The sequence below is a fragment of the Cololabis saira genome, chromosome 21, assembly GCF_033807715.1.
Source record: "Cololabis saira isolate AMF1-May2022 chromosome 21, fColSai1.1, whole genome shotgun sequence".
Classification (NCBI taxonomy): domain Eukaryota; kingdom Metazoa; phylum Chordata; class Actinopteri; order Beloniformes; family Belonidae; genus Cololabis; species Cololabis saira.
Window position 1 is genome coordinate 31,803,186 of NC_084607.1, and position 17,811 is coordinate 31,820,996.

Sequence of the window (17,811 nt, forward strand, 5' to 3'; positions counted from 1 at the left end):
AGCGTTAATTAGCACCAGAAGCCATCAGTGTAGACAAAAATAGACAAAATTTGAATAACCAAAGCGGGCATGCAAAGGCTGCGTGGACGAGCAGCCGCCATCTGTGCAGCCAGAACAGATGAGCGCTGTACAACCCGGAAAACTGAATAACAAGATACTGATTTGTCAGTTTAGTTCCAAATTTGACAAACACACAAAGTAACATAATGTCAAGACGTACAAAAGGGCAGCGCGGTCCAGTCCATCTCTTCCAATTTCAGCCCTGGGCATAAGTACGTGAGGCTCACCGAGTCACACACAAGCAGTTGCACGCAGTGATAACGCCGTCCGAGAGCAGTGGGGGGAGAATGTGTTTCCTTACAAATCGCACTACAGCATTAACAAACTTAGAGAACGCAAAAAATTGATTACTTTTTCAGCTTAACTGTATCGTATCCATCTGCACAGGCATACACAGATATGTACTCACACACTCAAGACACGAGCACGCACTCGTGTCACACCCACCCCCTCCCACCCGCCGGTTGCTCCATCCCTAATGTTCACAAAGCGCATCTAAAATCAAATTATAGATCTCCCCTTAACGAAGCCCACACATTCCATTGGAATTCACGTGGATTTCGTTATTCTTCCACTTTTCCAGCCACGCCTCTGATCATCCCTGTCTGACCTTCCTGCACACAACATCCCCGGATTGTGTACGTTGAAATTCCTCCAAGGCCTATATCCACTGACACCCCCCCTCCCCTCCCCTATCCTCACCCCCACCTCCCTCCTTCCCTCCCTCCCCCTCCCCTCCCCTCCCACTGTGTTGAGCTGAGGTTGGTAGCTGTACAGTAAAATTTGGGGGTGCAGTCTTTATGCTGAGCTGAAAAAGAGGGAAGGGTGGGAGGGAGTTGCAGGGAGGCAGCGCTCCGCTCCGGTTCAGTCGTCTTCCAGTCCCTGGTTGAGGAGAAAGTTGGCTGCCAGGTTCTCGTTCTTCTCGCAGGCGAAGTAGGCCTGGATCACCAGGGCTTCAGGAAAACCCAACGCTTTTAACTGTTCAGGGGTGTCACGATGAGAGACAAAGAAAAGGGAGATGGCAAAGAAGGGCTTAACAATAAAAACGCAAAAAATAAAAAAAATGGCCAACACCGTCTATTCACTTCAAGCTCACCCTTTCTATGGCTTCCTTCTCCTGAGGTGTAACCTGGATATAGTTGACAGGTGCTCCTTCTTCCCCGGCCGCCCCCATCTCACCAACCTCCGGCGCGTCGCCTCCCTCTCCCACCGGCTCATTCAACATCTGGATGAACAGCTCCTGGTGATGGCTGATTTGCTGTGGGAACAAACACAGAGTCATCATTTGGGGGAAAAACAAGCATTATATTCAGCGTTCATACACATTTTAACCAACAAATTTCCATGGCTTGGCAGCAAGTTTCCATGACTATACATGACCTCTAAAACATCAATGTATGAATGAAATATAGGAATAAAACTATGTAAAAAGTCACAACAGTGGAGATCTAATGATAATTATGGTTTTATACAAAATAAACATTTGTTTAAACTAACACTGATACACCAGCACTATGTTGTATAGTAATCTAATATTACTGTAATAACTGTAATAACCGATCTGCATGATGCGCAAGACGCTAGGCACATCACGCGTGAGAACGCGCGGGACTTTTCTATACGAAATATTTATTGATCAATTTTATATCTACCTTGATGTTATTACTAAATGTTATCATTAAGTGAGAAAAATAAATTCCAAAACTTTTGGGGGTAAACTTATGTTTCCAAAACTTTTCCAGGCCTTAAAAAGGCCATTTTCAAATTCCATGACTTTTCCAGGTTTTTTCAAAACGTATGAGCCCTGTATATTGTCTGGTTGTGGCAACAACACCAGAGGATGCAGGAATCTTTTTTTTGTAAATTACAGGTTGAAAAGCAATCGGACATGAGTGTTTTTGGATTAAATTGCCGTTTTTCAGCTTTAAGAGGTTTCGCAAATATATGGAATTAGCTATTTATATGAGGAGAGAAGAAAAGTACGAGACGAGAAAAGGAACAAACGCCTCAGAATCCAAAGTTACCACATGGCATGTGGGTGGTGGTGTAGGCACATGTGGCTGGGGATGAAATGGGTTCACTGGGGGATGTAAGTGCTGACACGAGGAGCCGGATTCATTCTGAGGGGTATAAGACAATACCCACTGCTCACACTCACGCCACACGTCACATCAACTGATGGAACAGCCGTTTGATAATGAGCCTAAACATACTGAGAATGCTACTCCAGACTTTTTGAAGGCAAAGATATTGAATATTTTTCAACGATCGCCTGACTTTAACCCAACAGGACATGCCTGAGGACAGAACTGAGGGAAGAAAGACACAAAAACAAGCAGCAACTGAAGGTGGTTGCAGTGACGGCCTGGAAAAGAATCTGGAGCAACCGTGCACGGCGTCCAGGCTTCGGGCGGTCACTGACTGCACAGAATTTTCCTCCAAGTATTAAAAAGTATGATTGTATTTATAATGATGCTGGTTGATGTCAGCTTGCAGTATTAACTCCGGGCCTTTTATCTGCTTCCAGGGTCCATACACTATTTCCTTGGTATAATTCAAGCATTTTCAATGACTATTTCAAATTTCTTTTAAAGATTTAAGTAGAGCTGTCATAAAATCACATATTTGCATGCATGAATCAACTCAAAAAGATTATTTCATTCTCTGTGACATTAAACAGTACTGGTTGCTAGGTGCATGCAACCACCATCTCCTGTATCCTACAAAGTCTGGGGGTGAAAAAAAGAAAAAGAAATAGCTTCCAATCTGAATTTTGCCAAAGGAAATTGAGTCACCTTGGCCAAACCATGTGTGCGCTACAATCTGACGAAACAAACGCTGGACGTTTTGGCCTCGATTCTAAAAAAAAGGGTACGCCTGGCACAAAGCCAAAACAGAGCATCATCCAAGGAGCTCCATATCAATAGATAACATTATGCCTAGCGGGCTGCTTCTCTTTAGCTCGGCCAGAGCTTCTGAAAAGCTCCAAATACCAAGATATTTTGGTCCAAAACCTTTTGTCCTCTCAAAAAGCTGAAAATAAAGAGCATTTTCACATTCCAACATGACAATGACCTCAAAGACACACAAAAAATGATGAATACATTTACATGCAGTCAAAATTCGGGTTATTGCTAATATTCCGCTTACTGAAACATTTGGAATATTCAGTTTACATGCGTGAGCAAACAGGGTTATCCCTGTATACATGGTGATTAATCATTTGGGATATCTGGATCAAACCAGCGACGCGCGGAGAACATCATGACGCAATTCCCCTCATTTCTGCTTCTTCTTCCTGTATCCAAATTCAAAACAAATGCTGCTTCGCGCAACTTTTCGCTCACCTTCTTGTAAATATCGCTATCCTGGTACTTTCTACCGTCTACAAATGCAGAAATGTTCATATCCGTCATTACATTTATGAAGTGATTAGTCTCCTCCTCACTCCAAAAGTGTGGCCTGCTCTTGTGTTTCTCCGTGTTTATAAGAACGTCCTGGACTCAAAAGACCAGGATTCCTTGTGAACAGAGCATGCGCAGAAAACAAATTCCTGTTCCGTTTGATCGGGATATTCCATTAGGCGTTTACATGAACAAATATTTGGGTTTTAAAAGGAGTAACCCAGGGGTCATATTCGGGTATTTTAAAAACCCGAATATGAGCAAATTCGGGTTATTAAAAGGGGTTATTGGTGTTTACATGGCAGTGCAAAACCGGGTTAATGCTAATATTCAGGTTTTAAAAGGGTTATTGACTGCAGTCAGTGATTAAAAAAAGATAAGGCTAAGGAAAATCCAAATGTTGGAGCGGCCCGGTCAGAGTCCAGACCCAGTGAACACCAACAGAATGACCTAGGGGGCAGAACACAGGAGGTCCTGTCGCAGTCTGGAGGAACTTAAACTTTCTTGCAGAGAAGAGTCCGATAAACCTCCAAAGTCTGGATTTGTAAGCTAATACAGACTTATTCACAAAGACATGATGCTGTCTTAGGCAAGGCAAATTTATTTATATAGCACAACTCAACACAAGGTAATTCAAAGTGCTTTACATTGACATTAAAAGCGGCGAGACATAATTAAACAGTAAATAACAAATAAGATTGAAAAAATTAAGAATAAGAAAAGTAGTAAAATAATAAAAAGCACAAGCTGTTAAAAATAAGGGCAATAGAGTACAGCAGGTAAGTATTTAATTTAGGAGTACGCTTGAGTAAGCAGTAATGTTTTTAGGCCTGATTTAAAGGAGCTGACAGTTGGAGCAGACCTCAGGTCTACAGGAAGTTTGTTTCACCGGTGAGGAGCAGAATAAAGCCGGGCATACACTGTGCGATTATCGGCTCGTTTTGAGCCGATTTTCCAGTCGTGCGACTTTTTTTTTTTGATCGGGCCCGATTTTGACCCAATCGTTGCTCGTGCCTCGTGCAGTGTACGTGGGGTAACGACGAGAGATTAACACCTCACGACGAGCTCCCGATCACAAATCGTTAGGTCGCAAGAAAATCAAGCATGTTTGAAATCCTGGTCTCTCCTCGTGAAGGCATCGCACAGTTGAAGCAGCTACGACCCGATTGGACTCATCCTTTCGCAGAGAGCATGCGCAATCTCTGATGACACGTCAAAAACTATTGTTTGCAGTTTAAGTGTTGCAAATTCACATTACAAATCATGTTTTAATAGCAAATAAAGACTGCATTTCCACGTATGGTGCGGGTCACCGCGTACCCTGCGCCGTAGGCTCTGCGTTGGTTTAACGCAGAACCATAAATCAGCCTTTAGTGTGTGCGCTGTCTGCTGTTCGGAACAACTCTTTTTTTCTCTTCTCATTTTGCTGGGACGCCGGGTCCCTCCGCCGAGACACAACTTTTGCGGTATGCGTTCTTTATTGTGTCAAAAAATGATGCGCAGTGCCCACCCAATCAGAAACGGTACAGATATTTGGGGATTTTTTTAATATATATATATATAAAATTATAAAAAAATAAAGGATCCCATAACCTTTGATCAGGTGGGCAGGATGCACGTTTGGGTTGGAACAGCCTACCCGTGCCCCAGAACCGGCCTCGAGTTCCAGTACACAGAGGTCCGACGGGAGGATTATGATCGTATAGTGTGAGCAGACGGCTCGCATCCGAGCATCGGCTCGTACAGTGTGAGAACATAAATCGTGGGCTCTGAACTTTTGAACTCCGCGATCTAGTCGTGCTGTGTGAGATGAGGCAGTCTCATACGATTTAAAATATCGCAGTGTATGCCCGGCTTAACTGAACGCTGCCTCACCTTGCTTGGTTCTGGTTCTTGGGAACCACAACAAAGCAGATCCAGATGAACCTCAGGGGTCTGGGAGCTTCATAGGAACTAACAGATCCAGCATGGATTCTGGTCCAAGACCATTCAGGTCTTTGTAGACCAGCAGTAAGATTTTAAGGACAAAAAGGTGTGTCAACCAGGTATCAGCCGGGATGAGTGTTCAGATTTACGCCAAGCTGTGGTCATTTTTAGTCATTTATTTGTTTTATTTCAATTGTTCCAAATTTGCTGCAGTTTCATAAAGGTGTGCAGACTTGCATGTCCACTGCAGTCCATGCATTTGTTACTTCAACACTGGACAGGTCCTTGTTAGTGAGATGTCCTTAAATCACTCTGAACTGCCAACAGATACATGATCGTATCAGCCCAATCTTAGCTTCCTGTTCAATTCAGGATAGAAGTCAAACTTCTTCCCTGACAGATAAAGCTTGTGAGGGTTGAGCTCCCTCTTATCTTAAGGAACAATAGCGCCATATTATTCTAAAAGAGACTTTGCTCTCAAACAGCAGTCTTACCTCCCACTCTGTGTTGGGAAAGCAGACGCCCTCTCTACCTTTAAAAATAGGCTTTAAACGTTTCTTTTTGATAAAGACTATATTATGAGATAGCTTCTCCGAATCCAGCCCTTAAGGACCCCTGTCCTTCATGTTTTAGATGGTTGTCAGCAAAGTCTGCACCAGTATGTTAATGACACATTCATACTTATCAGGTGTGTTGAAGCAGGGAAACCTGTAAAACATGTAGGGCAGCAGCCCTCGAGCACCGGATTTGAACACTCCTGACTTATGCATACTCTTTTTGAATGTATAAGTCATCATTGTCTCTCTTCCCTGTGATTGCTCAGCATGGACAATTGCTTCAAATCTGCACGTCGGTGGAATCTGTGGGATTCCTCGAGGGTTTTCTTGTTTTTGTTTTGTTTTAAATGAATTGGCATTAAATTAGAATTTGGACTTGGATAATGAGTTGGAATTAATTGGAACATAATTTGGATTTAATTGCATTATATTTAACTTTGTAAACTTTGAATTCTTTTCTATATGAATCACCTTAAGATGGATTTTCTGTGAATTTCAAATTATGTATTAATTGAATGCAATTAAAAGACGTCAACAGGAATGATGGAAGATATGAATGAGTACAGACCTGTAGAAGTTGAGGATTCTCACGGCCTAGTTGCTGGAGAAGAGCTGGTAGCAGAGCGGGATTCTGCTGGATGGCCTGTCTCATGTGCAGGAACTGAGGCTGGGTACGCAGGAATGCAAGTGGGTTTTCTCCTAGTGGTACATACAATAATAAACCGTTAGCTACAGACCAAACCCAAGTAGTTTTATGGTTAACCTTTCAGAAACTTAGACTTAAATGTTTGTTTCCAGCTCCTTCTAGCATGCTTAGACTTCAACCTTTGGACTGTAGGGGGAGCTGTGTGACTGCAGCACTCAGGTGAGCGACACCTGAGCTTTGACCAGACCATTAACATCATTAACATGTGCGTGTTTTACACAGTGACATCTGGAACCAGGAGGCCAAGAACAAAACCTGATCTCTGAAAAGAGTAATTCACTAATAAACCTGCATATCTCTGGACCTATCGTGTGTTGCCGGAAGGCCCTGTAGTAGCTTCATTCAAATTCAATAAAACTTTGTCTCAGAGGGACATTTGAAAAAAAAATCCTGCCTCACTCCCAATTCCAGCTATTAAATTGAAATGATGTAGAGCATTATGTAGAGCAATAGTGACAAGAAATGATCAAATAATGAACGACCTAACAGCTGAAATGTGTGTTTCTTGGCATAGCATAAATAGGATAACTCTGGATGAATGTGGGCTGTTCATTTTATCTGACTATGAACCCAACAGGTGAGTCTTTTTTTGCTTCAGCACTTTTGAAAACTGCCTTGATTTACAAGCCACCGATATGAAGTTTGCACAGACACACACACAGCTCTGCCCAACCTTCTGCTAGAGACGGGGACTCCGTGGGTCCAGATGCCGGGGCCTGCGCCGGTGGATTACTCTCTTGAACAGGGCTGCTGGGGATGCCCTGGTGACAACAATGGAAAAGTCAATTGTGCACACAATCAGAAACCGAAAAACTGTTGATTGTAATCCATTATTTTGGAGGTTACAATTTCTTTTGCAATAGTGTCAAGTATAACTCATGGTTTATGTACCAGAAGTCACAAGAAGATTTAAATTATTGTTGTCAGACACAATTGAGCACAAAATGACAATAAACTTGTGGTCATCCGTGGAAGACAGGGGTGGGATAGTTTCACTCTACAGAAGAGCACCTGTATTTACAAGTTAAATTATGGATGATTACATTTACTCAGACCGACATTCATCTCCCACACACAACTTGTACAGGAAGTGCTCCTCTACTTCGCCGTCTGTCCTTGTTCTGTTTGGACATTAGGAATGGGCGATATTTTACCGTTCACGATATACCGTCAAAAACAATTCCCCACGGTAAGAATTTGTCATCTCGTGGTAAAAACGATAAATTCCCGTTGATGACGTTTTTGTGTAAAGTTGATTTATGGTTCTGCATCGATTTAACGCAGAACCATAAATCAGGCTTAACAAACATGGCGGAAGGCGGATCTGAGAGTGAGGAGCTTGTGGTTAAAATGAAGCTCCAGCTCTGGAACTGGTTTGGATTTAAAAAGAGTGACGAGGAGAAAACATTACCAGTATCTATTATATGCAGAGTCTGCAAAAAAACAGTGAGTGCAAAGAATGGCTATATATTTTTGTTCTTCATCATGTTGTCTTTTGCACTATTTTGTTACCCAACAGAAGGAAATGGTTGTTACATTTTGATATAACGTTTGACTATTACGGAAAAAAATTGCAATAGTATCTCATTTGTGGCATGTTCCAACCACAGGTTAATTTGCACATTTTATTTATATTAGAAGAGGTCATCACTGATTGGATTTTATTTTCAGTGAACTTTTATTTATTTGTCCTGTTTCTTTATTTATCAGGTTGTATTTTTTTCCACTTTGTGATTTTATAAGCTAAGAAAACTTGAAGGACAATGGTACTTTTGCTGTTTGCACTGTTATCCCACTGTTTAAGCCATACAGTTTGAAAAAATGTTGAATCTGTTCTTACATTTCAAACTTGTTTCATTTGAGTTATTACAGTTTTGCAGTACAGGTGTACTCATTTAATTGTTTTTTATTAATTCAATTGGTGTAGTTTAGTAGCATTAGTATTCTTTTGGAGCAGTGTTTTGAGGGCTCCAAGGACTGAATGTGGTGATAGATTTATAGTTAAAAAGGTGGAGTTTAATTGTTTTTTTTTTTTGTTTTTTTTTTTAAATCGTCATTTTTATCGTTATCGGGATAAATGCCAGAAATTATCGTGATACATTTCTGAGTCCATACCGCCCATCCCTATTGGACATATATCCGTTTATCCCACGTTAGCAGGGCTGTCGTTTTATTCCTACACATTCATTCGCATACACCACAACACACAGTCACCATACTGCACCCATAGTTGTCTTGTTCTTTTTAATCTGTGCTCTCTTTTCGTGTCTCACTATTGAGAATGTTAGTCCTATGTGACAGAATCAGGGTTTAAGGGGTTCGTAAAGTGTTATATCAGACTTTCAAGAGGGCTGGTGAAAGACACACATGCATTCGCACAAAAAAAAGCTAAAATCACACACACATATATGGATGATTACATAGGACATAACAGAGAATCTTCATATTTCCTAAACTTCCACCCTTAGAGAGAGTGTCCACAGAACTATGTTATGGTAATGTGTTACCTCCCTTCAGTACAGCACATGCACACAAAGGATAAAAGATTTTCACTTGATTTAAAAAAAAAAAAAAGAAAAAAAAAAGCAAGGTGCTGAAAGGGTGTGAAAAGTTGGCAAATGTCAACACAAATGTTTGGTGGGAAACTAGTGACTGGCATCTTTTTCATACATGACCACATATTGATTCAGTGCATCTGTGCAAAAAGACAGGAAGGGCCGATTAGACACGAGAGTATTTGTGATAGAAAGAGAGGCAGAATCAATTCACTGCATGTAGTTCTGCACTAAATCACCAAAGGTTCCTGGGCGACGCATCCTAGTGTTAATGTGTGGGGAAACACGAATAGACAAGGCGTCTTTAGATTGGATCCCGCTATCATCACATGATGAACGAGTGTTTAACGTTCGTTGGGTAACAAAGCCAAGGCGTGTTACCTGCCACCCCGTGCTTGAACGCGAGTCGGAGGCGATAGTAACCTTTGTGGGCATGTAGAACGACGCATTATCCCCACACCAGCAAGATTTATACCTTATTTTCAAAACGAGGATGGATGAACATCGGGATCAGTGTTTTTTGTTCGGGTTTTGCTTCTTGCAAAGCCGGTGGCCAGTTGTTCGATTGGACCATCCTTTTTGGTTCTGGACATACGCCAGTTCATGGTGTCCTCGGCTCTGAGGCTGACTAGCTCGCGGATCTCTTCGTCTCCCCAGTTACTGATCTTGTAAATATAGATCCCACCTCTGACATTTCCTTATTTTATAAAAAGGAACAAAAAATTTAAATAAAAAAAAAATAAAAAATTCCCAGGTGGGTTGTTTTCAAGTTACGTGATCAATAAACTCCTCCCACAACCCACCACCCCACGTTAGCTCTGGCACATTAGACCTGACCCTCCGAGGAGTTATTGGCATGGCAGCTCAACAGCCCACGTCGGTCAAAGTAAAAAGGACAAGTGGTACGCTAAATCCACGCAATAAATGCGGCGTATCCGCCAATATGAAAGGGCTAGTGATATAAAGAGAGGCCCAAGCAATTGGCTGCATGTAGTTCTGTCCTAAATCACCAAACGTAGCTGGCCCACGCATCAAAGCGTTCTGGGGAAACACTAACACATAGTAATAGTTATTCGCGACTTAAAAGTTTTATCTGTGCCTTCTTCTACGTCGTGAAGAATCCATGAACACGCAAAGTTGTTTGCATTTAAAAGATTTGATTTCTGAACACAAAATATCACCCAAATAAATGTAGCTCTAACCTCTATCATGTTGGATTAAGGCTTTGTGTTTTTACACACTTGGGTGTACGAGTTATCTGTTGAATTTGTCACGTCATCCAAACTATTTGAGAACCAAGAGTGTTCAGAATCAAGCAAAAGAATATGAAACGTTTTCCAGCAGTGGTCACTTTGTCTGTGTGTGTCAGTGAGAGACATACAGTTAGGAGGTATTCCACAGCTCTGTGGGGATTGTTGAAACTGGCTCGCAGGGCTGCCACCACTCGCTCCCTTTCATAGCCCATAGACATGATCTCTGCCAGCATGGCCTCGTACTCGGCTCCAGTCACTGAAAACACCGGTGCAAACAGATGGTAACTGACTCAACCCTTTAATTATTGTGATACATCTCAATATATGTCAACAGGAAATTGCTTTACAATTTTCTTCATGGCAAAAGTATCTGACTGTATCAAGATATCTTTACAAAGTAACACCAGATTATTTTTTTTTGGATCTTGTCTTGTTTCTGGTGGCTTTTGATTTTCTACTGAAGTACAGCTGATTTGCAAGATGATAATATGGATCCAAACATTTGAAATCTACCTTTGAGGTTTAAGTACTGTATATGAGAATGGACCACAATAGATTTTAAATCTGAATGGCATATTATTTTATTTCTCCAAAGTAATTGCCAGGATTAAGCCAAATGGAATTCAAGCATCAAATCCAACCTAAAACAGTGTTTTAAATAGAAGCATGACATGTTTCCCCTCCATTCTCAGGGTAGCTACATACAAGTATGACCAGACCAAATGGGAATCCCCATCACTCTGTGACACCACAATAAGGAAGGGCTTGCTTTTGTCAGAGACTTAATATAGAAACGGTATGGATTACACTGCAGCTTGTAAAGTCCCTTTCTGACAACAGTAACAACTGCTGAAAGAACATAAGCCACTTGCTAAAGAAATGCACCCTAATTAAATGACAATTTTCATAATGTCCACCGTGCAATATTAGAAGGTGAATGATTGAGACTACACATAATCTGGGTTTGGCACTTGAGGCTTCTCTACATCATATGATAATGTGGTGGTGTGTATTACCTACCCAGCGCCGAGGAGGCATCCAGGCCCTGACTCCCAGCACTAGAGCTAGAAAAGGTGAAGAGAAATACCAGAGAAAAATTGATGATCAACAACAACTGTGATTTCAAAGTTAAAGTCCCTATGGTGAGCATAGGAGCGTCATATGTATGTATATATGTATGTACAGTAGAGACCAAGGGCCAATCCCAATACACTAGCTTTCTACCACTAGCCCTCAAAATGAAGCCACTTGGGTAGGGCCCTTGTAATCTTCCCTAGGGATTGGGACACCACTTGCTACTTCACTGCGTGGTTTATGTTCGGGTATGTAAGCGACTGCGTAGTTACGTTTGCACATACGTCAGAATCAGAAAGGGGGTTTATTGCCAAGTTTGTTAACACACACAAGGAATTTGTTGTGGTGATTGGTGCAATACAGTAAAAATAAAAATATAAAAGCAAACAAATATATGGAGATAAAATAAGAGATAGAATAAAGTAAAATGTATAAACAGAAATAAACAGAAATGTACAATATTGTATATAATACAATATACGTCACACCATATCAGGAAGCCCAGAGCTAAAAGCTGTTTTAATTTCAGCTGTAGCGCTGTTAATATGCCGCTTTATTAAGTTTTAATATTTTTTTCAGGCGTAAAAGTAACCGTTAAGATCCCCAACCTGGGCTCAGTTTATCCAAATAACCTGTTAAGAAATTTGCTCCAACTTTTTCGGGATGAGAAGAGCCTGTCGCCTCAGGAGCTGATTTATGGTTCCGCGTTAAATCGACGCAGAGCCTACGGCGTAGGTTACGCAGCGACGTACACCGTACCCTACGCCGTAGGCTCTGTGTTGGTGTAACGCGGAACCATAAATCAGCCTTTATTCTGACGACATCTTCGCGAGCGGGCAAGCGAGTGATTATATACATCCACTGAGTGAATATTATGAAAGTAAAATATATATTTCTCACTAGAAATGTAATCAAAACGCATTTTTACGCAGAAACTAACTCAAAATATTGATTTTATTCACTAAAAAAAAAGAAATGTCCGCCATGGTTTTTTTTTTTACTCCGTCTGCAAATGATGACGTAAAACATTCTGTGAAATTTTTCTAGCCCTCGGTCAGCCAGTCAGCATCTGAAATCCCTCGCTGTGAAGGGCTAGACTGATGCCCCCTAAGCCTCGTTTTCCCCACTACCCCCTACATAAAGAGGAATTGGGACACAACTACCCTCACGGGAACTCGCAAAATTTAGGGGTAGGGCTGAAAAGTAGGGATAGAGGGGGGATTGGGACTGGGCCCAAAAGTTTGGACACACTTTCCTAATTTGTTTGAATGAGAAGGTGTGTCCAAACTTTTGGTCTGTACTGTATTTACGCACTCTTACAAACTGACTTTGCCCTGCATTCAAAAAATAATAATAATGGCTACTGTGTTTAAAAATGTTAATATATGCATCGCTCCAGGCCCGAAAAACAAAAACGCAGATATGTTGAATTAGGTCATAAGACATACAACACACAGAAAAGACATCAGATTTAGGAAGAAAATACAATATTTGCCACATTTAACTGAAAAGTAACTAAAACTTTCACTGTCAGAGTGATTGTCCACCATCTAAACTAACCTGCCATCCTGATTTAATACATTTAATTTTGCCCATGGCTTTGCAATTTAACATGCTGATTCTTTTTGTCGGACAAGAATATTTAGGTTTTTAAATACCTGACATGTTTCGGCGATAACTGAAGGATAGTTATCGCCGAAACATATCAGGTATTTAAAAACCTAAATGTGCCATCCTGTAATTTATGAGAAAGTTATCCAAATCCACACAGTAAGAAAGAACCGAACCAAAGTTTAGTCAAACTCAGCTGTTAAAGCTATAAAAGGTTTGTCGACTTAAGTCCAGCGCCTTCAGAGAAGAAAATGAATAAATACTGTTAGTTACATGTCATGCCTGCCCACTTACCAAAGCACTGATTAGTCTAGACAACTGGGTGTGCAAGGCTGTACCTGGCTGTTTGTTGTGGTTCTGTAGCTGGGGCACTTGGCTCTTGTTTGGCCTCCTCAGGAGGAATGGGGACAGCTGCTGGAGCTGGAGTTGGGTTTGAAGCAGGGGTTGTAGTTGGGGTGGCTGTTGATGTTGAACCGGAGTCTTGTACTGGGGGTTTGGGGGTTTCTGATGCTGCTGGCAAGGCTGAAGCTGCAGGCTTAGCCTTTTGTGTGGTTAAAAAAATAGATAAAAATAAAGACCGTATGAGTATAGTAACATGCTATCAATAGTTTTCATTCCACTTACCCTTAAAACTGCATTGCATCTAATATGCCAATAAGTTAGTAAAATATTCACCCAGACAATCAAAGATTAAGCAAAATCTCACTCTTTAGCATTACCATAAGTTCTCATCTCACCTTGGACACCATAACTACAACAAAATTCTTCTCATCGATTTTGTAGTCCTTAATCTGCGTGTCATCTTGCAAAATCTTGCCAGCGTATATCAGCTTCTGCCCAGAGACGGGAAAGTTGTCTTTTCCTCGTTCAGCTTCTATCTTCTCCTTCAAGGCCTTTACCTGATAAAGAAAGAGCATCATCCATGACCATCACACTTATCCAACTTCACAAATGGAGACAGAGACACTAGTCTAAAACTAAAACTAAATACCTGGGACACATCATCACTGATGACATGACAGAGGATGAAGATATGAATATACAGCGTTGTATTTTATATATGCAGGCTAATCTGTTGACCAGAAGATTTTCCTGGTGTTCAGAGAGGGTGAAAGCTAGTCTTTTTAGGGCTTACTGTACCCCTTTTTATACTGCACCCTTATGGATTAAGTTTAAGAAGGCCAGCATCCATAAATTACAGGTTGCGTACAACGATTGTCTGCGTATTTTGCTTGGGAAACCAAGATGGTCTAGTCTAGGGCAAGTGAACTCTTTTGTAAAGTACAAGTTATCACTTTTCATGCTCTTTTGAGGCGATTGATGTTCCAATTCATATGTCGACTTAATAGCTCTCGTAATGCCATTATTATGATGTTAACCGACCCAGTCCTCAGTGCTGTAAGATACCAGTCTGCTATGTGGAAACACTGGTATGACTGTGTTTTTAAATATTGTTGTATGTTTGTTTGTCTTTTTTAATGGACCTGAGTCTAAATAAAATGATTGATTGATTTCACAATAATGGTTAAGATTTATTCTTTTTCATATAAATGTGAAGTGTATGCAAAGTTGTCTTATTGACTGTTAACAGTAACAGTCCTGCTGTCAGCTGGCTTAAGATAAATCTGTATTAATTTCTATGAAATGGGGTTTAAAATAACCTAGTACTTAATAAGGTATGCAAATAATGAGAATAAAAACAGCTTTCTTTTTTCTTTTCAACATTTTCTGCAGAGAAACAATGGGACGCAGGAAGTCGAAGAGAAAGCCACCGCCTAAGAAAAAAAATGACGGGCAATTATCTAAATAAAAAGATTGATTGATTGAGTTTCCTTATGTCACACCATCACTGAGCAGGAAACATCTTTTAAGAGAGGAGTTGGGTTGTCTATATTGGACAACCCAACAGAGACATTTGAAGCAGGGACTGTCCCCCTGAATTGTGTTAGTATTGTTGTAGAGTCCTTACAAATACAAGGAAACTGGACCATATTACACCGGTCATGAAATCACTACAATGGCTTCCAGTGAGTCAAAGGATAGAGTTTAAAATCTTACTGCTGGTCTACAAAGCGCTGAATGGTCTTGGAATAAATGCTGGATCTGTTAGTTCCTATGAAGCTCCCAGACCCCTGAGGTTCATCTGGATCTGGTTTGTTGTGGTTCCAGAACCAGAACCAAGCAAGGTGAGGCAGCGTTCAGTTATTCTGCTCCTCACCGGTGGAACAAACTTCCTGTAGACCTGAGGTCTGCTCCAACTGTAGATCCTTTAAATCAGGCCTAAGAACATTACTGTTTACTGAAGCGTACTCTTAAATTAAACTTACCTGCTGTATTCTACTGCCCTTATTTTTAACAACTTGTGCTTTTTATTGTTTTACTTCTTTTCTTATCATCTTATTCATAATTTTATTCAATCTTACTTGTTATTTACTGTTTAATTATGTCTTGCCGCTTTTAATGTCAATGTAAAGCACGTTAAATTGTGCTGTATAAATAAACTTGTACAGAGTATTCAGTAAGAATGAGTAACAGTAACATGTTCCTCAGCTGCAGATGTTCCACCAGCAGGAAACCAGCGAGGCTAAAGGCTGATTTATGGTTCCGCGTTACACCGACGCAGAGCCTACGGCGTAAGGTACGCGGCGACGCGCACCGTACGGTGTGCGTCGCCGCGTACCCTACGCCGTCGATTTAACGCGGAACCATAAATCAGCCTCAACGCTGCCTGGCATGGTCCAGCACTTTACCACTAGTTTACTCTTTTAATCACGAAATAAACCGTACAAATGTTTCCCAGTACATTTACATTCGACATAAATACAGAGAAAGCAGCTGCTCCGTGTGTAAACGGTGACAGACTGGTGTGGAGCTGGAGCCGCGATGACTTTGGTAATTCTGCTGCCTGGCCAGCGTTAGCCGCGTTAGCTCGGGACCACTCAACTGCAGCACTATTCATTTTTCTCCTAAAAGCTCATAGTTTACGGTAAATTGGCGCATGTGTGGCAATGCTACGTGGCTCGTGTTTTTAAAGGCACTGTTGCTGTTGAGATGAGGGTTTTATCAGAACAATAAGCCCAGTCCGCGGCGAGGCTAGGCTAGGCTAAGCTAGGCTAGGCTAGGCTAGGCTAGGCGGCTAACCCCTCACCGTCTGCTCGGGGTCGATCTCCACCTGGATCGTCTGCTGCTGCAGCGTCTTCAGCGTGATCTGCATGGCGGCAGCGGGGACAACACGCTCTCGCAGGGCGGCGACTACTGTGTCTGGGAAGTTTGCGTTTGTGGGAAGTTGACAGCTGGCCGCGAAATGTGTGTATCCATGAGCGCTCAGCAACCCGCCATCTTTGGTGACCAGTCGGGGGAGGAGGAGAGGAGGGGGGTGTAGAACCTGAGGTGTAGAACCTGAGAGATAGAAGCTGCAGGGGTAGAAGCTGCATGGACCAGATCTCGCGAGACTAGAATTTAGAATGTATTAAAGGATAGCCCCTTGAGATGTAACATCTCATTTTCTATGGAGGATTTTTTGTGCCAAAATTAAATAAATAAATACATCATTAATTAATTAAAATGGGAATGAAATATATCATTAATTAATTAAATGTGTCATTAATTAATTAAAATTAATATTAAATATGTCATTAATTAATTAAAATACTATTCATTTTAAGTAAAAAAATAAATTTATTATTTCAGCATTTAATTAATTAATGACACATTTAATTAATTAATCATATATTTCATTCCCATTTTAATTAATTAATGATGTATTTATTTATTTAATTTTGGCACAAAAAATCCTCCATAATTTTCAAGTGGGTCCCATAAAACATACAACATTACAATATATTACATTACAATACAGACATACATGACATAAAACCAACACAGACATCTTGCTCACCCCCTCCCACACACAACCCCTACACACATAAGTCTAGTTACAAAGTAGGCTAATTAAATAACCTAAACAATGAGATAAATATAACATAACAGAGAGAAAGGAAAACATAAATAAATAAATAAATAAATAAATAAATAAATAAATAAATAAATAAATAAATAAATAAATAAATACATAGAAAAAAGGACACAAAACACATACACAAATACATAAATAAATTAAAAACATAGGCAATTTGTTTTAAGATGAGAATATAATGCCAACTTAAAACAATGAAAAGAGGTAATAGAACACAAAAAGAGGGGAAGATTATTCCAATCTGATGGAGCTAAATAATAATAATAATAAAATTATCTTTTACCAACCTCCTTTAAAATTCTAGGAACAAAGAAAAAAGGAAAATTCATATGTCTGAGTGAGTATGGAGAGTTATATGGAATCATGAGTTCTTTTAAATATGGAGGACAGTGAAAATAAACACATTTAAAAAGGAACTGAAGCCAGTGAAATTGCCGTCTAGATTTGGGTTGAAACCAGTTCAGAGAATCAAACATAAAACAATGATGTGTTCTGAAAGGACAACGTAACACAAATCTACATCATGAATTAAATAATACAGTCAGAGGTTTAAGATGGGTATCTGGAGTATTTTGATAAACAATATCTGCATAATCAACAAGTGGTAGTATGAGTTGGGAAATTAACCTTTTTCTGACAGGAAGTGTGAAACAGTTGATTGAATGGTAAAGTGATGCGAGACAGCCATA

The 17,811-nt window shown here is 40.5% G+C and overlaps 1 protein-coding gene across 1 annotated transcript; it reads right to left on the bottom strand.

Moving 5' to 3' along the window:
• Positions 1-774: 774 nt before the first annotated feature.
• rad23aa (RAD23 homolog A, nucleotide excision repair protein a) lies at positions 775-16,518 on the bottom strand. The gene is made up of 9 exons (XM_061712135.1): positions 16,295-16,518; positions 13,884-14,045; positions 13,485-13,687; positions 11,482-11,525; positions 10,590-10,717; positions 7,327-7,414; positions 6,516-6,646; positions 1,157-1,318; positions 775-1,038 (listed from the first exon to the last, which is right to left on the bottom strand). Exons 1-9 carry the CDS (start codon positions 16,358-16,360, stop codon positions 925-927), a joined length of 1,098 nt encoding a protein of 365 aa, XP_061568119.1. The 5' UTR covers positions 16,361-16,518; the 3' UTR covers positions 775-924.
• Positions 16,519-17,811: the final 1,293 nt, after the last annotated feature.

What these genes read in the sequence shown, in the direction of transcription:
- rad23aa (XM_061712135.1), bottom strand. Translation starts at nt 16,360, where the DNA reads ATGCAGATCACGCTGAAGACGCTGCAGCAGCAGACGATCCAGGTGGAG. An exon ending in CTGTGGAATACCTCCTAACT is followed by an intron (nt 7,415 to 10,589) that starts GTATGTCTCTCA and finishes TGTTGTCACCAG; the next exon opens with GGCATCCCCAGCAGCCCTGT. An exon ending in AGAAGGAAGCCATAGAAAGG is followed by an intron (nt 1,039 to 1,156) that starts GTGAGCTTGAAG and finishes ACCCCTGAACAG; the next exon opens with TTAAAAGCGTTGGGTTTTCC.